Source organism: Ceratotherium simum, chromosome 21 (genome assembly GCF_057802395.1).
Source record: "Ceratotherium simum simum isolate JZ-2026a chromosome 21, ASM5780239v1, whole genome shotgun sequence".
Taxonomy (NCBI): domain Eukaryota; kingdom Metazoa; phylum Chordata; class Mammalia; order Perissodactyla; family Rhinocerotidae; genus Ceratotherium; species Ceratotherium simum.
The window spans coordinates 12,889,123-12,915,680 of NC_141920.1; the positions used below are offsets into that span (position 1 = coordinate 12,889,123).

Consider the following 26,558-nt stretch of genomic DNA (forward strand, 5'->3'; position numbering starts at 1 on the left):
AAAGAGGCCTTCCACCCTGTCTGAAATTGCCCACTCCTCACACCCAGTAGCGTGACATTTTGGGTTGCTAGATTTAGCAAACAGAATACAGGACACCCAGTTCAATGTGAATTTCAGAAAATCAATGCATCATTTTTTATAATATTGCATGGGACCTATACTAAAAAATGATACATTGTTTATCTGAAATTCACTTTGAATCAGGTGTACTGTATTTTATCTGGCAGCCCTAGCTGCATCATAGTGTTCTGTTTTCTTCATAGCATTTATCACTCTCTGCAGTTAATTTTCTCTCTATTAATTTTTTCTCCCCCAGCAGCCTAAGGACTCTGTTAGAACAAGGACCTTATTTATCCTATTTACAGCTCTACCCCTGGCACCTAGCACACAGTACCTGCTAATTGTTGAATGTTGAATAAATGTTGTATATAAATAGGTGAAGTCCATTGAGAAAGGTATAAGTTATTAGGACATTGGTGGAAAAGATGATTTTTACCATTGCAGCAAAAGTACAAGCTTTCCACCTTGTAAAGTAATCATCTTTAATCATACTAATCTGCTTTCCTGGACAAACATTGTCCTCCAGTCCTGTTGAGAAGGACCCTGATGACTTAACAGTTTTCCATCTCCGAGAGCTAATCACGAAGGAGGCTGGCTGGCATCTTGTGTCGGTCTAGCATCTCTGCCAGTTTCTGCAGGAAGGCCTCAAGCAGTGCCAAGATTGTGCCCTCTCCCCTCACCCTTTGCAGCCACAAGAAGAACCATGCAGGTGAGGGTCTTGGAAAGGCTTTCATGTGCTCCCTCTCCACGGGGCACAGATGATACCTGAAGTCTCCCTGGGAATCAGCCCCAGCCCCACCACACGCACGCACTCGTAGGTTTGCTACAACTTCTAATGTACTGTGTTGGAAATCAAAGAAAATAATTCAGCCACTTTGAGGAGCAAGAACTGAGTATTCATGCAGTTTTCTTTTTTTCCAAACCCTGATAAGACAATCTGTCTAGTGTATGGAAAGACTTTCTGAAAAGACGTGTTATCTATGGTGTGCTCCGCAGAGAAGATAATTTTACGTTTTTTTTTTTTTATAATTTTATTTATTTATAAATAAAGTAGATAGTTGTATGTCGTAGTTGCCCATCCTTCTAGTTGCTGTATGTGGGACACAGCCTCAACATGGCCGGACAAGTGGTGCGTCGGTGCGCGCCCGGGATCCGAACCCAGGTCGCCAGCAGCGGAGCGCGCGCACTTAACCGCTATGCCATGGGGCCGGCCCTAGTTTTATGTTTTATTTTGATTCAGAAGAGCAAGGATATTTTCGGCTGTGCTTAGAAAGAACAAGTATTCTTTTGGTTCACTCTCACTTTTTTTTTTTTGGTAAGGAAGATTCGCTCTGAGCTAACATCTATTGCCAATCTTCCCCCCCTCCTTTTTTTTGCTTGAGGAAGATTAGCCCTGAGCTATAACATCTGTGCCAGTCTTCCTCTATTCTGTATGTGGGTCACTGCCACAGCATGGTTTGACAAGTGGTGTAGGTTCGTGCTCTGATCTGAACCTGCAAACCCAGGCTCCCGAAGCGTAGTGTGCCAGATTTAACCACTACACCATGGGGCTGGCCCCTCAATCTCACTTTTAAAGCCCAACTGAGATGCAGAAGAGTGTTGATAGCTAAAATTGAGAAGTATCAGATGGATATTTCTTACCATTTTAAAAATAGAGGTACCTTCGTTTCTTTTTAAACATAGGTGCACCTGGTGGAAAATTCACAAACAGGAAAGCGTTTGGTCTTTCGCTAACAAGGACGTTAGCTGTAGGTAATATGTTGATTATTTATGTCCTCTGTGCCCTTATTTTTAAATTTTTCTTTATCTTATGTTCTCTGAGAGGCATGTTAGTCTCCCATCATGATTCTGGCTTTGTTGTTGTTAAAGTGTACTTCAGTCGGGTTTTGTTTATATTTTGAACCTATTAGGTAGATAAAGGTTGGTGCCGATGCTTCTCGATGAAGTCTACCATTTGACAATGTGAAATATTCCTCTTTGGCCCTTTCAGAGCTTTCCTCTTCCAATTCTATCTTGTCTGATATCAACATTGTCAGACCTGCTTTCTTTCGGTTAACAATTTCCTGGCATATCTTTTTTTCCCAACTTTATGGAGATGTAATTGACATATCTTGATGTATTTTTACCATCCCTTTATTGACACTCTTCTTTTATTCTTTTGTATCACACTAGTTAAGAGCATGGACTTGAGCCAGGCTACCTAGGTTAAGATCCCAATGCCGTCTATGACACTGGGCAACTTACTTATAACTTAGTTGCCTAATCTCTACAATAGGAATAATAATAGTGATTTGCCTCCTAGAGTGGTTGTGAAGATTCAAGAGCCAATATATATGAAGCCCGTGAAAGCGCACCTGGGAAGTTCACGTCCAACAGTTAGCTGTTGTGACCATTTTGTGACTGGGTGGAGTGTATTTGGCATCCTCCCCTTGTCCCCAGTCCTCCGTTTTCCCCGCCGGTACTGCTTTAGACCTGGGCAAGCCTTTGGACCCTTGCCTTGGCCCCTGTGCTTTAGAGGGCTCCACTCTGGCCCTCCTCCAGCTGCTCCCTCCCTACAGGCGAGGGGTCCGTGGGCCAAGTGGGTGTGCTCACCCAGAGCCCGTGTCACCCCTTTCAGACCACGTTCCAGTAATACAGGACCCTGGAATTCCCCACCCATAGGATCTGAGCCCTCTCCCAGAGTCTGTGGAAACCTGTTGCCTGGGTCACTTCTGAGAGCAAATACACAGCAGTTGTGAGCACCCCAAAGCTGGAAGTGTGACTGGGGGCAGACGTGTGTTTGCAAGGGCTTTGGACAGAGCTGGATAGCCACACACACACATTCAAAGCCTTGTGGTGCAGGTTGAGGCTTGAGGTGGGAGGAGAAAGGGTGCAGGACAAGGGCCAATTCTCCCCATGCTGCCATGTTCTGGCATGGAACTCTGAGGAACCTGAGAATTCAACCTTTGACTCTGGACGTCCAGGTCTTACTGAGGTATTATTTATCAAGGAAGGAGGATAGAATGTGTTTTATTGGAAATCTTATCTTGACATATAACTTTTAAATATTTAAAGATTTTATTTATTTATTTTTTCCCCCCAAAGGCCCAGTAGATAGTTGTGTGTCATAGCTGCACATCCTTCTAGTTGCTGTATGGGGGACGCGGCCTCAGCATGGCCGGAGAAGCAGCGCGTCGGTGCGAGCCCGGGATCCGAACCCGGGTCGCCAGCAGCGGAGCGCGCTCACTTAACCACTAAGCCACGGGGCCGGCCCCAACTTTTAAATATTTAGACGTAGTGCATGTGAGCCCACATTTGTATTTCTGCCCCCGAGCCTGCAGACATCAGTGCTATGCTATGCTCTCTGCCCACTGGGGCAGTGCCCACATGATGTACGTCTGCCTGTCTGCTACCCAACACATCAAAATGGCCCTTCCCTTGTGTGAGACCCTCTTGAGGGAGGGACTGAAGGGGGCATCAAGGTGCAGTGAAGGAGAGGGATGGGGACGGAGCTATTGGCTCTCAAGCACGAGAGGTGGTGTGGGGCAGCGTTTAGGAGGCAGGCTCTAGAGCCAGACTGTGAGGCTTTGAATCTAGCTGTGTGGCTTTAGGCAAGTTCTTTGACCTCTCTGAGCCCAGGTACCCCTCTATAAAAGGTGGGGTGTGAATGATGATAATGGTACCTACCGTATGAAGTGTGAGAATTAAAGGGGAGATGTGTGCAGAGCAAATGCTTGGCACATTAAGAATCCAATAAATGGTCATTAGTACTATTATCATTATTTTGCTGCTAGGAGCTATCACAGAAATGAAAAAAAAAGATGAAGAATGGTTGAAATGGTAAGAGCATATAAAATGATCAAAAGGGAAGCCTATCAGGAGGAATAAGTTTCTTTCTCTCCTTCTTTGGTGGAGGGGGAGGGGGAAGGGAAACCAGCAGGAGTCCAGGGAATGTGGAATGTCAAACCAAAGCCTTGTGGGCACCCGTGGCCTTTGCATTTGAGCACTGAGCACCTTCCAGAACTCTCTCAGAGGGAAGCAGGTGCCTAGGGCTGATTTCCACCACGGCAGGTATGGAGGGGAAATAGGTCTTTCGGGTGGCGGCTTCCTCCTCAAGCTGAGCAAGGCAAACGGAGAGTGGAATTGCCAGCAACCTGAGAAAACAAAGGAAATGACCTAATTTCCCCGAGTTTGTGAACTGTCCCATGATCATCCTAGAATTTCCACTTAAGAAATTCCTGCATTCTTTCACCAAAAATTCATCGAGTGCCTACTGTGTGTTTGGTACTGTGCTCCAGCTGGTGAGATTACCATAAACAAGACAGCCATGGTTCCTGCCCTCACGCGCTTACATTCCAGTGGGCGAGACAGACATCAAACGGGTCACTGCAGGTGGCGGTGAGCTCGGAGGGGGACATGAAGAAGGCAGCTGAAGGGTTAGCCTTTGGGTTGAACCCAGGCGGAGGAGGAACCAGCCATGGAGCAATCTAGAGAAAGAGCATTCCAGGTAGAGGGAACAGCAAGGGCAGGGGCCCCGAGGCAGGAGCAACTGTGAAACTCTAAGAAGTCACAAATTGGTGAATCTTGAGGTGTGTAATAAAGTGGAAAAATGAAGGCAGTTGATGAATTGGTGGGAAAGAGGTGAGACTAGGACAAGGAGAAAACCACAAGGGCTTACTGGCCCAACCTCGGCATCGGCTCACTTCCTCTTCCATTCTCGCTGCCAGTCACGGTTCCTTTCCTCGACTTCTGAGTATCCATGCTGGTCATGAAAGGGGCTGAGGATGGCCCTACAAAGGCCAGTGTAAGAGGTCTGGTAAAGACTGTTTCTAACTCAGGTGTTTGTAGTACCCAAGCAGTTCACCTGACAAACAGGGGCCTTGGAACATAAGCTCCTCAGACACCAGGACAATGCCCCACTTGGTTTCCCTGCCCCTTCCCCTTGATTAACCCGTGCAGCGAGAGGCAACATGGTTGGTGTGATGGTGGCGTGTGCGCTCTGAAGACAGAGCCTGGGTCTGAGTCCCACCTCCAACCGTGTGATCCAGGTCCGCAGCCTCAGTGCCTCTCTGGGTCTCAGTTTCCTCATCTAAAAAATGGGGGTCTAATACTGCTGTTTCATTCAGTTCTGTGAGGTTTAAAGGACTTCCTGTATGCAAAGCACTTGGTAAGGTGTCTGGAGTGCAGTAAACCATCAATAAATGTTAGTTCTTTAAAAAGTGACATTAATAGCCTGATATTGCTAATGCTCAAAAAGGGCAGAAAGTTAGCACAAATCCTTCTGCACAGAGTTCTTCCAGCTTCCATGATCTGTCCACTGCCTCTCCTACTGAATGGGGCTTGGTTTTTGCCTGCTTCTCAGAAACACATAGCACTATGGAAAAGAAAATCAATCACTATGCCATTATTTAAGCTCAAATTTACTCAAGCTAATAAGTTTACTAGAACACATGGATATTCCTTGAACATAAATCAAGATAAATTCTTTAAGCAAGTCTGAATTAGGTTAATGAAGAGGAAGCTATAGAAGGTTTATGTGAAAATTGGGAGTCTCTTGGAAAGATGAAAATTGACTATTATACAAAATTATCCTCAAACGTTCAATCTTCAGTTGAGCACCAGATAAGGTTGGCTTGTGCCTGGAAATAGGCATTTAAAAAAATACTAAAATCATTTTTGCCAGAATCCTTGGGGAGTCCCCACTCCTACTCCTCCTTCTTTTGGCGGGCATTGAGCTGCATTTACTAAGCTGGACACTCCTAAGATGTGACAGAAATAACTAACCCGAGGACAATTTAGCACATTTCTTAAACTAGACAACAGGCACGTTACACAGGTTTGCAAAAATTCCAGGGAACCATTCTGGTCCTCTGCAAAAGAAAATGTACTTTTGCCTAAAATGTGTTCCAGAGTGTTGGCAAGGTACAAATACAGTATAATGCTGAAATTACCTTTCAAAACGCTTAAATAAGTAGCACTTTAAATAAGGTGGAGCTGGCCCTTGCCCCACCAGTGACCTCAGCAGGCCCTCCTTCATAAAATGGGTAAGCAGAAGTGACTGTTTTTTTTTTCCAGGAAGGCCAACGAAAGCTGCAAGTATCTGCTACAGACAGACTTCTAGGTCCCACAAGACCACGCTGAAGAAGCCTTGATAGACTCAGAGGAAGGAAGTCACTTTAGTTCAGGGTTTTTCATTCAACCTTAGCACTACTGACACTGGGGCTGGGTCATTCCTTGTGATGGGGGCTGTTTAGCAGCATCCCTGGCCTCTGCCCACTAGATGCCAGTAGCATCCTCCCCACCCCTGGCTGTGACAACCCAAAATGTCTCCAGACATTGCCAAGTGTCTCAAGTGTCCCCTGGAGACAGGACTGAAAACCACTGGTTGGCAGCACGGTGAAAGCCACTACTCTAGATAAAACCCAGGCACGATCTGCTTTGAAGAGATAAAGACTCTTTAGAAACCTTTTCCAGAAGAAAGGGCTGTCCTTTTGTTCCTCACTGGAAGCACCTGAAATGTAGTACCACAGACAGCAGAAGTTTTACTCCAGTGAATTAATAAAGACAACAATGTACTAGTCAATTTCAGCAGTGGAATATTTTAAGTACAATAATGATATACAACTTTAGAATACTTCAGAAAGAATGGATTCTGAATTCAGAAGCAGTAAAGCGAAGCCTACTGTCTTTATATGTGGGCACTCTGTATGAACCTTGGATTCTGTCTCCCACTCAGTGTCCAGTTGGCTACCCTATGAGTCGTCCTCTGTAATCTTGCCCTCAATGCCAGCAAGAGATTTGTCTTCTCTTGGGAACTAACTCACTGGTCAAACTAGTTAATCAGTTAAAGTGTATTCAGGAGATAAATAAGAATCTTCTTATGACTGGATTTTTTCCCTTTCACAGAGTTGGGGGGATGCGGTTAGAGGGGGGAAGAGGAGAATCTTACTTAAAAAAATTAAAACCCACAATTATTCTTCTCCCATTAATAATTAGATTCATTAAATACTAAGGCCAAATTTTACCACCATTTGAGAACTACAAGCTTATATCTGCCACAAGAACAAACCAACCCAAAACTATGGCTTGATATATATACATTAATTACCACATTAAAAAGAGCTTTACTTTTTTAAAACTTTATTGATTTACCACCTGATTAAAGCATGGAATATTTTAACAGTATTATACATAGTATTTTTACATAGAAAACTTTACATAGCATTTCATATTATAGAATTCTGCTATTCTTTCAAAAATGTATACATCCATTGGGCAAGGAATGCTTTTCATTAAATTACCAATATTAAATGCACTTAATCATTGTGTATAGATTAAACAAAAGTAGCTATTAACTAACTTTTAGGCATTTTAAGGAGGTAAAACATACATTTTGCACATAAAGAAATATTTGATGCAAATATGCAGATAAAATTTTTTAAAAATTAGAACACTGAGAAAAACCACACTTTTGATGAGTGTCTTTTTTTTGAGAGCAAGGATTTCCAGATATATTCATTCTTTTAAATATTCAGCTTTGGTTTCTTTGTTTCCAAAACTACAAAGCTGCTGATAGCAAAACTTCAGGATTTCACATGAGTTCAAGCTGTGTCTACCTTAACACAAATATTAAAACAAGGCAGAAGATGCAGTATTTAGAATCCAGCTTCTGTTTAAACCAATATCCGTTTGCATCGTAACAACAAACATTTGAATGAGATGGTCACACTAGCATTTGTCAGCAGGTTCCTTTAATAATTACGAAGACTACTAAATGTACAGCCATAATCACAAAAGAACAACAAAAAAGTTTAGTTTTTCTTTGCATTTTATACAAAAGTCCCCTGTCAGAGGAAAGTGTTGTATTTCCAGATATTATTATACAATTTCCATAACGTATGTTCTTTGGTTGTACGCAAGGAGTAACAGGGAAAAGGTGTATTTGACTCTAAAGATGCACATTAGAAATAAAAGTTCCCACCCCTGTTTGTTGTTAAGATGCCAAAGCTGGTGATTTCCCTAAAGGACCATGAAGGAAAATAAAATTGCTCAGAGCAGCACTATTGTAACAAATAAAAACTTCTCTAGAGACCCAGCACATATAATCAACACTTAAAGCATTCTGAGAAAGAAATAAGGCCTTGGAAATGCTTCCCTCTTGTCCATAGCTGTGTTCATAACTGTAAATGGTGTCCTGGCCCGGTGCTGCAGAGTCACCCACACCCTTTTCACTAGTGTTTGAGTGGCACAAGCCACGTTCACCATGAGATAGAATAGATTTATTCACAAAATAGAAGTAGGCTGAATGGCTTATTACTGAAGGTAAGGGATGTCCTCTGTACATCACGGTCCACTGACAAGAAAAACTACCCTAAAATGGTTTTATATCCAGTTTTTTCTTTTTTTTTTTTTTGTGAGGAAGATCAGCCCTGAGCTAACATCCACACCAATCCTGCTCTTTTTGCTGAGGAAGACTGGCCCTGGGCTAACATCCGTGCCTGTCTTCCTCCACTTCATATGGGACGCTGCCACAGCACGGCCTGACAAGTGGTGTGTCGGTGCGCGCCCGGGATCCGAACCCCGGGCCGCCAGCAGCGGAGCGCGTGCACTTAACCACTACGCCACAGCACCGGCCCCTACATCCAGTTTTTTAAAGGTCCATGCTGGTACAATTCAAATGCCTCATTCAGAAAATCAAATCTTTTAAAAGACAAAGTTAAAAAGAAATTAAAACCTGAATGTTTCAGCAAGTAACAAAATGCGCTTACACGTTTCCTGCTCTGCAAGAGCAGGCAAAAATTAAAAGTAGGAATACACTGGAAGGGTCTTGCGGTCACATTCGATGCAGAAAATGTCACATGAGAACCTCAGAAGGAAAGGAAAAATCTCCAATCAGGGACGCAGCTGTACAGAAAATGTAAGTATGAACGAGCACGTGTGTTTCTCATTTATACCTTTAGTACAAATTGTTGATGGAGGTGACTGACTTGCTGAGGCTGTGACGAGCTACAGTCCCAGGGAGTAAGTCTTAGAACGTAAGTTCCACGTTGCAGAGTAAAGCTGTGACGGATTCCAGGACAAGTCAGTCAAATGTGCTAACATTTTCCATTCACAGTAAAATACTCTCCCACGGTCCCTTCCCACTGAATTATATAGCTCCTCTTTGACGTATGTAAATAACATAAAAACCTAAACCTGCTCTTTTTTTCTTTGGTAGAGAAATTAAAACACTTTGGGGGAAAGGAAAAAAGTAGACAGAGTACTGCTGGCCCAAACCAAACATTTCTCAAGGCTGTTAAAAACAAAAAAATTTAAGAAATCGGTCTCTTAGTAAACAAAAGCACCAGAAATCCTTCTCTATAAAGAAAAAATATCCGATTTTATAGACAGGTTCCCAACTTACTAACTTCTAAGGCACCAGAGTTGACATCAATAGAACCCAATTTACAGGACTAAAGGGCACAGGTAGAAGTCTGAATGTTTTTATAACTCTGTGTAACACTTTCTCTAATGCTGGATGCTGCTCTAGGTGAGCAGTGGATGAGAGGGCAGAGAATGAAGTGTGTGTTCTCTTTCTCACTGACTCAGAATAAATAAAGCTTCCAAATATACTGCTTGCAGGCTTCGAGCCACATTTGTATACTGCCCACTTTTAAATAAGCTGCATCAGAATTCAGTTCTACTGCAGTTAAGAGTATTGCACCATCATTAATGTAATAAAGACCCCAGAATCTAACCTTTCCAAAGAATTCAGCTCCTAGGCTCAAATTAACGGAAGCACTGGGCACATGCCACCTCCCGCCATGAGCCAGTTCAGCTGTGCTGGCCCCACAACAGCACAGGTCTACTCTGGTTCAACTCATGACGTGTGGCTGAGGAGGCTCACGGGCGACCCTTCTCACGCACAGTCACTATCCCTCTCTCGAGGGCCCATTAATGGGGACTGTGCGAAGCAGGGATCTAACAATTAGTACGCTCACTATTCTGAGGTAAAAATAAAAGGTTTACTCAAATATAAATTAACTCTTAAATTACTACTTCATTTTCATTACTACTTCATATATTAGATTTCAGAGTGTATAAGATGGACAATGTATTCTGGTAATTTTAATTTAATACCCCTCCACAAATACTTACTTCAAGGAAGGCTAATCATCTTCATTAAATTTTTTGCTTTTTCCTATAGACTTTTTCTCCCCAAGTTACTAAAACAGGGAGAGCCAGGAGGTACTACATTTTTTTTAAACCTTGCAAGCTCTTAATTCTAACTTAATTACTAAACTCTGCCTTCAATCAAATCTTCAATAATATCTTCTCGTAAAATACTTTAAAAATCACTCAGACATTAACAAAATAAAACAGAAAAAAACCCTTTTTTCCCCTACCTTTCCCCAAACTAATCTAACTACAGCTGACTCAAAACTGACAAAAACACTCAAACTTCTCTAACACACTCAAACAACAAAAAACCCAGCATGTGTTAGGTGGCACTTAACCGTTACAAGAAATTTTATTAACATACTCTCTAATAATCACGAACCTATACAGCTATGTTCAGTATTTTCAAGGAGAACGACTTCCTCTGACAAAACATTTACCACCAATCATGGGACTTTGCAGGAAAATAACGGCATGTGTGATGACGGATTTGACAGACAGTTCAATCAGTAAAATGGAATGACAGAGATGAAACAGACTCCCCACCAACTGTGTTAACTGGGTATGCAACAGTTTAATGAAATACCACAATGCCTTAGTGAGGGGCTCTGATGGGACCAGCGTAGAGGCCATCTTTACCCAGGCCATTCTGAGCTCCAAGATGCCGACTCCCTGTTTCTATGAATCTGACTCTTCCCGAGGTGTTCCAGGCAGAAGTGGCATGGTGAACGTTCTGCAGAGCTGCAGCAGTGGCCCGCAGGAGCCAGGGCTACCACAGTGGTGACAGGGTCCCTGGTACCTGTGATGGCTCTTCTGGAATCCATATTTTATACACAACACCTATCCGTAGGAAGAACTTCCGCAGAACTGCTCGGAGCTCAGGAATCAGGTCAAACTGCATAATTTCACACAAGTAGGGGTAGTACATTGAAGCATGTGCTTTAAACTTGAGGTGGGAGAGAAGGAGAGAGATAAAATTTGACATGGAACTCTTTTTGACACTAGTTTTTCAAGTCTTCACCTCACCCTGGAACTTCCTGCAATATTGGTGATTATCTTGCTATTAGAAAGTTGGTGCAAAAAACTGGCAAATTAAAACTTCTTTTAATTATACTTAACTCTAAACACAAATTATTTGGGGTTAGCCTTGCTACCAAAGTCAACTTTCATTTTAGTAAACAAGTTCCCACTTCTAAACCAGTGTTTCACAATCTCAACCCTCTCTTCCAACACAGCCATGCTGAAAATCACCACAGCTGTTTAACGGCAACACGCATAGTTTCAACTTCAGCCTTTCTCAACCGGGGCTCTTCTGAGAGAAAACCCCCCCTAATCTAAGGCATCCATTTTTTGTAATCAATTAACTTCTCTCCAATGCATCTAGAATGGTGCTAGTTATGTAACCATCCTTGGAAGAACTGAGAAAAAACTATTTCAGAAATAGCTCCTCTGAGTAAAAAGCCAACCCAAACCTATGTCCTAGTGGAGACATCAGTTTACTTGTTTATACCTTTTCATCGTTTATTTTGAGGGTTTTTGTTAGAAGTAACAACAGGAGACTTGTCCAGGCCTCCCGATGGCTTTCAGAATTCACCGTGATGAAATAGGCCAGAGCCTCACTGCACACGCTGGAAGAATCAGAGGGGGCACGTCAACAAAAGATGAGCATCGCACACTCTCCTGGGCGGAGAACCCTGCTGCTGCAGTGTTTACTGTGCACCTGCTCTAGCTGTGCCAACTTAAGCAAATCGCTGAGCCTCAGTTTCCTCAGCTGTCAAATGGGGACAAATATTGGTACCAAACTCAAGGGGCTGTTGTGAAGATTAAATGAAATAAGTATGCTCATTGTTAGTTTAGCTCAGACCAGGCACGTGTCTAGGGCTCAATCAGTGTCTGTAGCACAGTAAGCATAAGAGCTTATTATCCACTGTTAATTACACACTGCCTTTCTCTCCTCACATCACATACAATTGCTATTTTTTTTAACATTTTATGCTAAAAACTTAACATTTATGTATCTCCTTTAGAGAAACTTTAGGAGACTACATAGGTAATTCTCTTTTGGGCTTAATTTGAGTTGAAATGACCTACTGGTGTCCCTTTTAATTACTTCTTTTTTCAGTTGATGACTTGTTAGTCATATATTCTCATTGTAAGATGACTGAAAAGTGTATAAAATTATAAAAGAGAAAAAATACCCATAATTCCATCATCCTAAGGGACACATGACAATATTTTGGCATATTTCCTTCCAGCTTTTATGTCTATGATTTTTAAAAAACATTGCTGAAAATCCTAAGTATATATATTTTTACATCCTGCTTTTTTGTGGTGAAACTTATTGATTTCCACATCAAGGAAAATTAGTCTTTAAAAATTTCATTTTTACTACTCAGCCATAAGACAAAATCGTGCCATTTGCAACAACGTGGATGGACCTTGAGAGTATTATGCTAAGTGAAAAAGAAAGACAGATACTGTATGATTTCACTCATATGTGGAAGATAAACAAATAAACACATAGATAAGGAGAACAGATTAGTGGTTAACAGAGGAAAAAGGGGCTGGGGGAGGGCGAAAGGGGTAAAGGGGCACATGTGTACAGTGACGGATAAAAACTAGACTGTTGGTGGTGAAGACGATGCAATCTACACAGAAACTGACATATAATAATGTACACCTGAAATTTACACAATGTTAAAAGCCAAAGTGACTTCAATTAAAAAAAACTTCATTTTTAATGGCTACATAACATTCTATCGTAGGATATATCATAATTTAGTTATCCATTCCATAACTGGGCTGTTTTAAATTTTTTCTCCTTATAAATAAGTCTGTAGTGAATATTCTGTGTGGTAATCATGGTTCCTATTTCTAAGATATTTTCTTAAATAGATTCCATAACAGTGGAATTACTGACTCAAAGAAAGATTGAACATTTTAAGGCTCCTGATATAGAATGCCACCTGATTTCCAGAAAGATCCTGTCACTGTACACACCCTACCAGCAGTTCAGGAGAGTGCATGTCTTATCACACGGTTGCACAGGAGCAGCACTGCATATCACTGTTTTTTAATCTTAAAGGAGTAAAACAAGGCTCAAACATAAGCATCTTGCTCACAGTTGCCCAAGACGCTGGTGGCAAAGACCTACTCTTCTGTCTGGGGCCCTCTCAACGGCCTCCCGCTGTCTCCCCATTGCTGCACTTCTGCACAATCAAAGCAAGTGCTTCCAGTGTCCGTATGATTCTAACACATTCCTCTTGGAAAGAAGGAATGATGGGATGTGAGAGCTGACAGTGCTCTAAAGAGAACCTAGCAAGGACTTCACTCCAGGCTGCTGACTCTGAGCTCAGAGCACTTCTCACTGCCCAGGCTGCTGTGCCTTAGGAAACCTATGAATGAAAGAAATGAGGCCCTGCCCTCTTCAGGGCATGAATAAAAGTGAAACAGAAGAGTCACTAAATAGAAGGAAAAAACAAAAAGGAAAACGGCCTAAGAGGGCTTCAGCGTGTAGGTATTTTTCTCTTACCCTTTCAATTCACAGTATTGTTGTGATGTATTTTGTGTATTACAGATAAGACATGTAATTGGAAACCAATTTTCTTACGTTAAAAGTCGCTGCTGTATTTCTGCCCAGGAATCTCTGCGGTTCTCATCGACATACATTCGAAAAAGGATCCTCAAACAACAGGCCAGGCTGCTGGTTTCTTGTTTTAGAAGATTGGGTTTAGACTTGCCCTTAAAACCTAGAGATCGGATAGTCATATAAATAGTGCACACTTCTAGGATACTGCTGAGAAATCATGTGGGAACACAATCTAGCTACTTTAGGAAATCGTGAAACATCTCACATCTTAACACAGCTCAACTGTGGTATCAGACAAAGGCAGTCACGACATCTCATCCTCCGTATAAGATACACTTCATTCCTCAATGTCCTGAACTGTTCTCCACTAGACTCTGCTCACTGGCTGGTGAAGCCATTTGTTTCACCTCAAATGTAACAGCTCTTAAGAATTCTAGCATTTTTCTAAGTTGCTAGATGTTTTTTTTTCACAAAGCACATATAAGAACACATTTTCTTAAACAAAATAGTACCAATCAGCCACAGAGATGTGTAAACCACTCTCATAAGCAAAACCTTATTATAGGCAAAGACATAAAACATTTAGATATTTTAAAGTCATAGAGAAAAATGACATTTTAAAATTGTGGGTTAAAATAGGCATTTGGGGAGAAAAAGTAATGGTAACAATACAAAAATTATATAAAGTATCACTTTTGTGCAAAGTTAAAAAAATGAGACTTCCACCGTCACTCCAGGATTTATGTATTTATTTTTAGAGGTGGGGAAGACAGAGAACCCCTAAAAGCCTCAGGAAATGTATAAATGCTTTCTGTTTCTCCTAGACTGTCATCATATTTAACTAAACAATTTTAAACTAATGTAAAATTTCTTGACTTGCTACATCAATCCAAGTCTCTAACTTTCAATTTATTTTTCCTTCAAATACTTACTGAGAATCTCCCGTGTGCCAGGTAATACTCCCGGTACTGGGATGAAATCTCTCCAACATTTCCTTTCTTTCTCCCTTAAGCATGAAAATATCTGGTAAGGTATTCCAGCTATGTTTACAAAATGAGGAATTTCCCAAAGGCTTTCATGTTTTAGGATGATGACCAGTGTGGCTACCTGTCATATCTGCTGTGTGGCCTTACCTGCTCGCCATAGGACAGTCCGCTGCTCGTAATTGGAGTTGAAGGCCTTTGAGAATGAATGGGACTCCTGCAGGCAGTCCAACAGCTTGAAGAGGTGCTGGGAAGACATGCACTTATACATGCCCTGATTCTCCGTCTCTATGTGGATGTCCGCATCTAGTGTGTCTTGCTGGGGAAGGGGGAAAGGGAGGGCTAAGTAAAGAAGATGGAGTGGTTTGGGACATTGTAATATCAGAGAAAGGCAGTCGTAACTCTCCAAAAGTCACCTTCTGTGTAAGATACACTTTATTCCTCAACACCCTGAACTATTTTCCATTTAGACTCCTGCTCATTGGCTGGTGAGAGAATATACTGAGCTCTTGCGTGGTGGTGGGCATTGCTGGCCATAGTTTCAGTTTTGTCAGTACTGTCTTTATTGCATGAACAGGAGTGTGTATTTCTCCAATTATTTCACTACAGGATTGCATAGTCCTCTTTTTTTACTTTATAAAGAAATTGGAAAATGAGAAAATCAAACTGTAATATATGTGATACAAGGTGTGGGTCTCAAAACATACTCAAGGAAAGAAATTGTTTTTTTTTTTTGGTGCGGAAGATTAGCCCTAAGCTAACATGTGTTGCCAATCTTTCTCTTTTTGCTTGAAGAAGATTGGCCCTGAGCTAACTTCTGTGCCCATCTTCCTCTATTTTTTATGTGGGACACCTGCCACAGCATGGCTTGATAAGCGGTCCATAGGTCCACGCCCAGGATCTGAACCCTTCGAACCCTGGGCTGCCAAAGCGGAGTACGCGAACTTAACCACTATGCCACCAGGCCGGCCCCCATAATAATTTTTTTAAAAGACAATACCAACCATTGGTGAGAATGTGAAAGAACTGGAACCTTCACACACTGCTCATAGGAATGTAAATATAGTGCAGCTACTGGGGGAACTGGCGGTTCCTCAAAAAGGTAGACACACAGGTACCATACCACCCAGCAATTTCACCCTCGGTATATACTCAAGAGAATTAAAAACAAATGCCCACATAAAAACTTGTATACAAATGCTCACAGCAGAATTATTGATAATAGCCAGACAATGGCAACAACCCAAATGTTTATCAACTGATGAACGGATAAACAAAATGTGGTATAGCCATACAATGGACTACTAAGTCATATATAAATATGAAAGATAATGAAGTAATGATACACGCTACAACACAAGTGAACCTGGAAAATATTATGTTAAGTGAAAGAAGCCAGACACAAAAGCTTACATATTATATGATTCCATTAATATGAAATATCCAGATTTGGCAAATCCATAGAGACAGAAAGTACATGAGTGGCTGCCGAGGGCTGGGGCAAGGAAGGAATAAGGAATGACTGCTAATGGTTAGGGCGTTCCCTTCTGCAGTGAAAAAAATATTCTGGAATTGACAGTAGTGATGTCTGCACAATTTTGTGCATATACTAAAACCAATGAATTATACACTGGGAGGGGGCTGGCTGCAGCTCTAGCTGGGCTGGAGCTCCCTGGTCTCCCACAGTCCCAGCGAGCCTGCCGCACTCACTCACAGGATCTGCCAGTCCAGGAAGCACTTCAGTTTGCAACCCAAGGTGTAAGGTTACTGTCCAACTTTTGGACACTCAATTCTCTGTTTCCAAAAATACTGTATATAAAGAAGACCGCATATACAAAACAAAAAAGTGAACTTTCTCAAGGGAAAACTAGTATCTTTATCCACATATTTTCCCTCTCAGTTATTTATGATTCAACTGTATACCAATAATGAGGAATAGACCTCGGGATTAATAGCACTCTTGTTTCGAAGCACCGAGGTGAGGGGTGGCATCTGAGCAGTAGCATGCTGGTAAACTGGCTCTCCAGGGGATAAAAAAAAAAAAAAAAAAGAAGCCCTGATTTTTAGCATTTGCTGCTTTCTGTGGTGTAAATACTCCCATCATTGTCAATTTCAAGCTACCAATATGATGTCACTGAACAAGGGGTTGGGAAGAGAGGAGCATGATGGGCTCTTGTGAGCCAGTATGAGCTGGTTCCAGCACACCACTGCACCTGGGCAATTTCCCCAAAGACAAGGATGCCCTTCTCGAGGCCTGCTCTTTTTTGGTGTGTGTGTGTGAGGAAGATCGGCCCTGAGCTAACATCCGCCAATCCTCCTCTTTTTGCTGAGGAAGACTGGCCCTGGGCTAACATCCATGCCCATCTTCCTCTACTTTATATGGGACGCTGCGACAGCATGGCTTGCCAAGCGCTGCGTCAGTGCACGCCTGGGATCTGAACCGGCGAACCCCGGGCCGCCGCAGCGGAGCGTGCGCACTTAACCGCTTGCGCCACCAGGCCGGCCCCTCGAGGCCTGCTCTTATTACCTGGGCAGCAACCATGTGCTCTGCATCTTCCTTTTTGCTCGTTGCAGGGTAGAACACGATGTTGTCAATGGTCTGTATCAATTCCAACTGGACCACACACTTGATGAGGAGGCTGGCAAACAGTTTCTGATCTATATTAGATGATAAAGATTAACCCTAATAACGATTCAGCCAGTAACAAGTAAATATTCACTGAGCTCCTACTGAGTGCCAGGCGCAGGTCTTGATGCTGTGGCATAACAACGAATAAACTTGACAAAAGTCTCTGCCCCCGCGGCAGAGACAGACAGTACACAACATTTGAGTGTAAGACAGAGTATGTCCAACGATGACGACGTAAGGTAGGGACGGGGATAAGGCAGGGATGCTGTCAGGGTGGGGCTGCAAGTTTAAACAAGCTGGTCCAGAATGGTCTCTCCAGAAATGTGATATTTGGGCAAAGACCTGAAGAAGGGGAGGGAGTCAGCTATGCAGGTTCCATGTCCCTCAGCAAGTTCCCCTGCCGCCACTCCTACAGCCCGGCTGCCGACTGTGCCCTAACCCAGGAGGCTACAGGGTGCTGCAGTAGCCAAACGCTCCAAAGACGTCTGAAGCTCAGTCTGGAGGGACAGGGGTGCGGCTCATTTAAGTTCCTAGTTCGGGATCACTTTCTGTCCGCCCTGGAGGGAGCAGCTGCTTTCCACACTTTCTTCTTCTGTGCCCTCAAGAGTCGCTCTTTACCTGTTTTAGTGGTGAGCCATCTGTGACTAGTTAACAATTCTTTACATAGAATTTTCCCTGTTCAAATTATTGGTGTGGTTTCTGCCTACTGACTAGTCTCCAACTAGTGTCTCATCCATCTTTATTTTCTCAATCCCTGGGCTCAAGGGCGACCCATGTCAGGTACTTCATAAGTGTTGGCCAATTTGACTGTAGTAAAAGTAGAGATTTCTTATTCAACTTGTTGTCATAGGATCAGAATGTTGAAAACATTAAATAAAGCATTTAGTGATGGAAAACAAGTAGGTTGGGTCATCTTCAAGTTTTTGAAAGTGGCTGTGAAATTATATATATATGTATATGTATATATACATATATATAATTATATATATATGTATATGTATATATATATATATAATATACATATATATATAATTTACATGTATATAAATTCTCCATGCAGAATTAGTTTTAATTGAAAAAGAATACAGTGGAGTTGCAATGTTGTAATTTGTGCCACTTCAATTATACCATCTTGGACCAAAAATTAAAAGAAGGAAAGAAAACAATACAAGCGGTCTCAGAGACTCTGCCCACTGCTCCACTCACTGAGCTCATGCCCAGAACAGGGGCTGAGATGGGAGACTGGAAGAAACAAAGCACTGTTCCTTGGAGGAATGGCAGGTCCTTGAGTCCCAGGCACCTCTCAGTGTACAGATGTTTTGCTGCACTGAGAGTAGTTCTCTTTAAAGAAATGTATACTTGCCGCCCTCCCACCACAAGCCAACTTCTTTATCTGGAGCTGATGAGGAAACAGAGCTCCTTCTCTCCCTGGACACTGGAGAGAAACTGGCTGTGCTGCGGTTACTGAGGAACAAGGCATCAGTCTCCAACACAGTGCCCGTTTTTTTTTTTTAACTTTTTTTATTCTTTTTTTTTTTTTGTGAGGAAGACCAGCCCTGAGCTAACATTCGACGCCAATCCTCCTCTTTTTTGCTGAGGAAGAGTGGCCCTGGGCTAACATCCGTGCCCATCTTCCTCTACTTTATGTGGGAGGCCGCCACAGCATGGCTTAACAAGCGGTGCGTCGGTGCGCGCCCGGGATCCGAACCGGCGAACACCGGGCTGCCGCAGCGGAGCGCGCGCACTTAACTGCCTGCACCACCGGGCCGGCCCCCACAGTGCCTTTTTAATGGATTTCCAGGGTGATTGTTTTTTATGCCTTTAAAAGATAATGGTGATCACACATGGCTTTGTCTAACGCGCTGCTTCAGAAGTTAACGTCAGTGTGAACACCTATAGCCTGGCATGTTGAGAAGAGGGGGGCACTGCTGTGAAGGAAAACAATGGGGCACACAACTTTAAAAAAGACCAGACTAACAGCAGACAAGTTCTGACTTCTCAGTCAGCCACAAGTGCGTCTGAGCCTGAACTCTACTACGTATCGGCAAGTCACGTCATCTAAGTCCCAGTTCACTTGAATGTAAAGAGTACCTGCTCAAAGGGTTAGCATGAGGATTACATGCATCACAGGTGAAATACATGGTACAGTGCTTGGCTCAGAGCAACTGTTCAACCTATTTTTTTAAATGACAGACAGTAAAACACACCATAAGCAACACTGAGAGACAAACTGGTAAAAGTAATTTGAAACTCATATCCAGAAAAGGAATCTCTATCACATAAAAAGCTCCTCCAAACCAATAAAAAAAGACCAACAATCAATACCAAATGAGCAAAGATTATAAACAGATAATTCGTAGAAAAAAATAGAAATAGTTCTTAAACACATGAAAAACTGCTCTGTTTCACTTGTAATGAGAGAGCTGCACATGAAAACTACTCCAAAGATACCAAGTATCACCTAGGTGTTCCCAAAGATCATGTAAACAAGTACAACCTTAGTGGGCAGCAATCTGGAATTATCTGTGAAAAAGGCAAGTGCGCTTATCTGTTAACCCAGCAATCCTATTTCTAGGAATTTATTGTACAGGTAAACTCACAAATGACACATGTATTAGGTGATTCAATGTAGTATCGTTTGTAACACAAAAAGACTGGGAATAACATAAATGTCCATTAGTAGGAACCCAAATAAACAAATAATAGTGCATGGACATCCTGGGATAATGTACAATAGTATAAAAGAATGTGAAAGCTCTTTAGGTACTGATTTTGAACGATCTCTAAGATATATTAAGTGAAAAAGGAATAATGTACAGTATTTCATAATTTGTACAAAAATGAGAGGGGGAGAATTGATATGTAAATACGGATATACATATGTATGTGTGTATATGGAAATGCATTTGCTTGTATATGAACAAAATGTTTCTGGAAAGGCACATTAAAAAACTGGTGACACTGGTTGCCACAGGGGAGGCACAGGGGTGGAAGAAAGGCTTCCTGTATTTACCCTTTTGCCCCTTCTGAGTATCTGAATCAAGTAAATGCGTTACCTATTTAAAATAATTTTAAGTAAGAACAAAAAAAAAAAAAAGTGGCCTTACTTGCATATGGTCTACCTTTCCAGCTGTCATCGGTCGGGTTAGAGAGTTGGCTCTGGCCTCTCTCAGAGGCATTTTTATCTACGCTGCTTAAAGACTGGCGGTCCAGATCCACATCCTAAAAGTAAACCAGAGAGAAATACAACGTTCACTGCTCTTCATCCACAATTCAGTACCTGGGCAGAGATGTGCCTGTTTTAACACTGCGCGCTCAACTTGAATTTAAGTGTCTTGCTCAGCTTGAAGTAAAATTATACTGAATGCTTAATGTAGCACTTCTCAAAAGCTGCATAGGAAAGATTATGAATTTCAATTATTTCTCCCTCCCATTAAGATTTCACATTTTCTTATTCTAATTTAGAGGACATTTTTCTACATATTATGATTTAACAACGAGTGTGACAAATTTTTAATGAGATCAAGTTCAAAAATAAACTAGTGAGATAGCTTTTTCTTTTTATTAAGTTGACAGCAGAAGACAGTTAAAAAACAGAAAATGTTTAAATAATGTGCTTCACTTTTAAGTTGCTATATGCCAAATGCCTTTCAAAATCTAATGGCCTTATGGTTATTTGGGGATAGAAGTTAACAGTATAAACCCGCTGTAACACAAAGTATTTTTTTTTTTTTTTGTGAGGAAGATCAGCCCTGAGCTAACATCCGATGTCAATCCTCTTGTTTTTGCCGAGGAAGACTGGCCCTGGGCTAACATCCGTGCCCATCTTCCTCTCCTTTATATGGGACGCCACCACAGCATGGCCTGACAAGTGGTGCGTGAGTGTGCAGCCGGGATCTGACCCTGTGAACCCCGGGCTGCCAAAGCGGAGCGTGCGCACTTAACTGCTGCGCCACTGGGCCGGCCCCCAAACCAAAGTATTTTAAAGTAAGACTTGAATTAGAACTTCTTTCTGTAGCCTCACATAAAAAATAAGAACTACTATTTCATTGGTGTGGAGGAAAGCACTCTTTATTTAGGAGGGCAGTAAATAAGGATAATTATACCAGTGTTATTTATAACAGTGAAACACTAGAACTGACCTGAGAGTCCAACAAGAGAGAATCAGTTAAGTAAATTATAATAAGGTGCAGCCACTGAAAAGGCTGTTCTCAAAGAATATTTAAAAACATGGAGGGCCGGCCCCGTGGCTTAGTGGTTAAGTGAGCGCGCTCCGCTGCTGGCGACCCGGGTTCGGATCCCGGGCTCACACTGATGCGCTGCTTCTCCGGCCATGCTGAGGCTGCGTCCCACATACAGCAACTAGAAGGATGTGCAGCTATGACATACAACTATCTACTGGGGCTTTGGGGGGAAAAAATAAATAAATAAAAAAAATCTAAAAAAAAAAAACATGGAGAGGCCGGCCCCATGGCTTAGCGGTTAAGTGCGTGTGCTCCGCTACTGGCGGCCCAGGTTCGGATCCGGGTGCACACTGACACACCACTTGTCCGGCCACGCTGAGGCGGCATCCCACATACAGCAACTAGAAGGTTGTGCAACTAAGACATACAACTATCTACTGGGGCTTTGGGGAGAAAAAGGGGAAAAAAGGAGGAGGACTGGCTATAGATGTTAGCTCAGGGCTGGTCTTCCTCAGTAAAAAGAGGAGGATTGGCACGAATGTTACCTCAGGGCTGATCTTCCTCACAAAAAAAAAACCAAATAAATAAAAAATAAATAAAAATATGGAGAAATGCTCACAATGGTGTTAAATAATACATTATGGGCTACGTGAGCCCAAATTTCAAACATGTATGAGTTATGGTGCATGCAATCACATAAAGAAAAGACTAGAAATATAAATAAACTGTGGTTTTATTGGGTGAGGTGACTTATTTTCTTAATATTTCTCTGCACTTTCTAAAAAATATATTAATTAACATATATAGTTTTTAGAGCTTATAGCCTTTTTTACTCCCTTCCCATGAGAAAAACACAAACTCTTTAAGCTGCTTAAGTTTCTATTATGAGATCAGAGAAAAGACAACCAAAAAAAAAGAGGAAAAATCCTACCAAATGTTTTTCTGATGAATCTTCCTCCATTCCTACAGGCCTCCACGTCAGCAAACTTAAGGGAATGCAAGAGAAGGAAAATGATCAATGTGAAAAGAAACCCGGAGCTTTATTTAAGATATCCACTGAACCCAGAAGTAAACAGCAATAATCGCATTAACACTTACACGTGTGGGATGGTTGTTTTAAAAATATCCAACATACAATTGCACGTTTCATCCCAAACATCAGGACTGAATTTCTCGCCGTTGGATATTACTAAGTTTTCTAAGCAATTTGTACCTGACCGAGCCAACTGCTCATTATCTGCAAAATAAAGCCACATCTATCATTAAACTTCAACTGCTGCTTTGATTCCCACCAGATTGCTGATGCTTCATATTGTGAGGTGGAGACTACACAAAAAATCTGTAGGCTTAAACAGAAGCAACACTATAGACAGTATTAAAATTTTTATAGTTTAAGTAGGCCCTAAAGAGGTAAAATTATTTATCATAGCTTTATTGCCGGGATGGAGGAAGGTCAATATTTTGCTACTTACTTAACTGGCTTTCTGTACAAGAAATGGTAAAAGAAGATGGAAAATGTTAGACCAATGTTTCTAAAAATTTAGTCACTCTAACACTACGTTTCCAATTTCTGCCATATCACTACCAATTGTTTTATTATTTATTTTAAAACTGAGTCATGTTTTGAAAAACTTAACTAAATTAAGCCTCGTCCTAACCCAAAACTATCTATGGAATCCAGAGGCAATGTACTACGTGGGTATTTTTCCTAATACACACTAAAATAAACACAGAAGTACTCAAACAAAAAATGTCCATTGATGAAGCTGTTGATCTTGACTCCCACAGTACATTCTAAAAAAATTTCATTACAGAAAATTTCAAACATATACAAAAGCAAAAAGAATAGTATAATGTACAAAGGTATATCCTTTAAAATATAAAAATAACTACATCTCATCTTAAAGAAATGCTTTATAAACTGATTTGGTGGGAAAGTTCTTTTCATGTTCTAATTAAATTACAAAATATACATTTTCACCAATTAAATTATACAATTATACTCCTTGGCATTACATCCATGCTTTTACATATTGAAAAAATTAACCTCTTCTTAAGGACTATGTCAAGGAAAATAATGCCTAGAGACATAAAGAGTACCTTGTTTTACACACCACTGCAATTGTGCAAATACGTCGGAAAGAAGAACTTCACTCAAAGCTTCATAAAACTGGGTAAATACGTCACAAATAGCATAAAGTGCGTGATTGCAAGTTGTTGTCATCCACTCGGATTTCTAGAAAAACAGTAAAAAGACAATGTCTAAAAGCAACTCTCCCTGAGGTGCAATGGGCACTCTTGTACATCATTGGCAAACTGCTCTGGAAAGCAATTTGGCAGTATGTAACAACAGTTGTAAAAATGTTCACACCCACTGATGCAGTAACACAACTCCCAGGAATGGACCCTAAAGAAATAAAGATTTGTGGGTGAAGGTTTATGAATAAAGATGTTTACCCCACGAGCATTTATGTACTGAAAATACAGATACAAACTAATGTCCAACAATGTGGTGATTAAATTAAGTACACCCATGGCCAGCCCGGTGGCGTAGTGGTTGAGTTTGGCGTGCTCTGCTTCGGTGGCCCAGGGGGTCATGGGTTCAGATCCTGGTGCAGACCTACACCATTCAACAAGGCATGCTGTGGTGGTGACCCACATACAAAGTAGAGGAAGACTGGCACAGATGTTAGCTCAGGGCCAATCTTTCTGAAGCAAAAAGAAGAGGACTGGCAACAGATGTTAGCTCAGGGCCGATCTTCCTCACAAAAAAAGAAAAAGTACATCCATACAACAAAATTTTTTTTTTTTTTTTTTGTGAGGAAGATGGGCCCTGAGCTAACATCCATGCCAATCCTCCTCTTTTTGCTGAGGAAGACCGGCTCTGAGCTAACATCTATTGCCAGTCCTCCTCCTTTTTCTCCCCAAAGTCCCAGTAGTTGTATGTCATAGTTGCACATCCTTCTAGTTGCTGTATGTGGGACGCGGCCTCAGCATGGCCGGAGAAGCGGTGCGTCGGTGCACGCCCGGGATCCGAACCCGGGCCGCCAGTAGCGGAGTGCACGCACTTAACCGCTACGCTGTGGGGCCGACCCAATACACAACAAAATGTTAAACAGTCGTTCAAAGTGATACTTTTTCTGGCTGCTATTTAATCAACCAATCAATTAATTTATTGAAGTTTAGCCAACTTATGGTATTATGTCAGTTTCAGGTGTACAACATAGTGATTCAACATTTATATCCATTACAAAATGATAACAATGATAAATCTAGTAACCATCTGTCACCATACAAAGATATCACAATATTGACTATATTCTCTATGCTGTACATTACATCTCCTGTGACTTATTTATTTATTTATTGCTGAGTAAGATTTGCCCTGGGCTAACATCTGTGCCAATCTTCCTCTATTTTGTATGTGGGTTGCTGCCATAGCATGGCTGCCGACTAGTGGTGTAGGTCCGGGCCAGGGAACCTAACCTGGGCCGCCAAAGCAGAGCATGCCGAACTTAACCACTAGGCCACGGGGCCGGCCCCTGTGACTTATTTTATAACTGGAAGTTTGTACCACTAATCCCTTTCACCTATTTTGCCCAATTCCTCACCCCGTCTCCTCTGGCCAGCACCAGTTTGTTCTCTGTATCTATGAGTATGTTTGCTGTTTTGTTTGTTCATTTGTTTTGTTTTTTAGATTCCACCTATAAGTGAAATCATATGGTATTTGTCTTTCTCTGCTGATTTATTTCTCTTAGTATAATACCCTCTAGGTCCATCCATGTTGTTGTAAATGGCAAGATTTCATTCTTTTTTATGGCTAAGTAATATTCCTGTGTGTGTGTGTGTGTGTGTGTGTGTGTGTGTACACACCACTTCTTTATCTATTCATCTACTGATGGACACTTAAGTTGCTTCCATATCTTGGCTATTGCAAATAATGCTAAATAGTAAGTACATCCATTTGACAGACTAGTAAACATTCAAAGTGATACTTATAAAAAGTTTTAATCATCTGGAAAAAATGAATATGAGTTTGCTAAATACACCTTACACCAATAATTTAAATATTAAAAATGATGCCATGAAATTACCAGAGGAAATGGAAAAGGGAAGGGTTGCTCAGCATGATTTCAAAAGTGGAAACCATAAAGGAAAAAAACAATAGATTTGGTTCCTTAAAAGCTAAAATTTTCTAAAATAAAAAGGAAATGAGAATAACAAAGTGGGAAAAATCATCTGTAATTTATGTAAGGATGTGCTATATTATTTATATATTAAAAACCTCATAAATCAATAGGAAAAAGATGAATAACCCAATAGTTAGGAGCTAAGGATATGAAAAGGCAATTCATAAAAGAAGAGATGCAAATGATCAATGATATAAAGGAAAATATGCAACCTCACTAGCAATTAGAAAACTTTTCTAATGTGATACTTTTGGCCTATCAATTTAACAATTAAAGAAGTTAAAATTTGAAAAGCTGGACTGGGTACAAGAAACAGGAACTCTCATGCATGGCTGAAGTGTAAACGGCTACAAATTTATTGGGAGGTCCACTTAGAAGTACATGTCAGAAGTCAGACCACTCATCCTGAATAAAAAAGAAATAAGTAAAAACGTAGTTGCAAAAAAATGTTCATTTCAGTGCTGTCTAAAGAAAGAAAAATTGGAAATAATTTTCCATGGACTTTGGAACATCCACAGCTAGGAATATTTTGCAGCTCTTAAAAATGTAGAAGAAAAGTCAGAGTTGTAGAAAAATACTCATGTATTAAGTTAAAAAAAGTAGTTTACAGTACATGTGCTGGGATTCCATTTTTGTAAAAAGAAAACATACACAAGAAGTTATCTGAAGAGTCAACAGTGGTTGCCTGTGGAAGTTGGAACTGTGGGTGTTCAAATGTTTTCTATTTTCTGATTTGTTTTATAATGAAGAGAAATTTAAGTTCCTTTAAAATAAGATTAGAAAACT

General features: G+C 41.2%; 1 protein-coding gene across 1 annotated transcript in view; it reads right to left on the minus strand.

Moving 5' to 3' along the window:
* Window positions 1–7,162: 7,162 nt before the first annotated feature.
* ARFGEF2 (ARF guanine nucleotide exchange factor 2) overlaps window positions 7,163–26,558 on the minus strand; it is a 98,300-nt gene continuing 78,904 nt past the window's right edge. Inside the window, exons 31-39 of the mRNA XM_004430294.3 lie at window positions 23,683–23,818; window positions 22,681–22,819; window positions 22,514–22,568; window positions 20,506–20,620; window positions 17,297–17,427; window positions 14,920–15,088; window positions 13,808–13,946; window positions 11,708–11,825; window positions 7,163–11,143 (exon numbers count right to left, since the gene is read on the minus strand). Coding sequence (XP_004430351.1) covers window positions 10,967–11,143; window positions 11,708–11,825; window positions 13,808–13,946; window positions 14,920–15,088; window positions 17,297–17,427; window positions 20,506–20,620; window positions 22,514–22,568; window positions 22,681–22,819; window positions 23,683–23,818 — 1,179 coding nt within the window. The 3' untranslated portion in view covers window positions 7,163–10,966. The remainder of the gene's footprint in view (window positions 11,144–11,707; window positions 11,826–13,807; window positions 13,947–14,919; window positions 15,089–17,296; window positions 17,428–20,505; window positions 20,621–22,513; window positions 22,569–22,680; window positions 22,820–23,682; window positions 23,819–26,558) is intronic.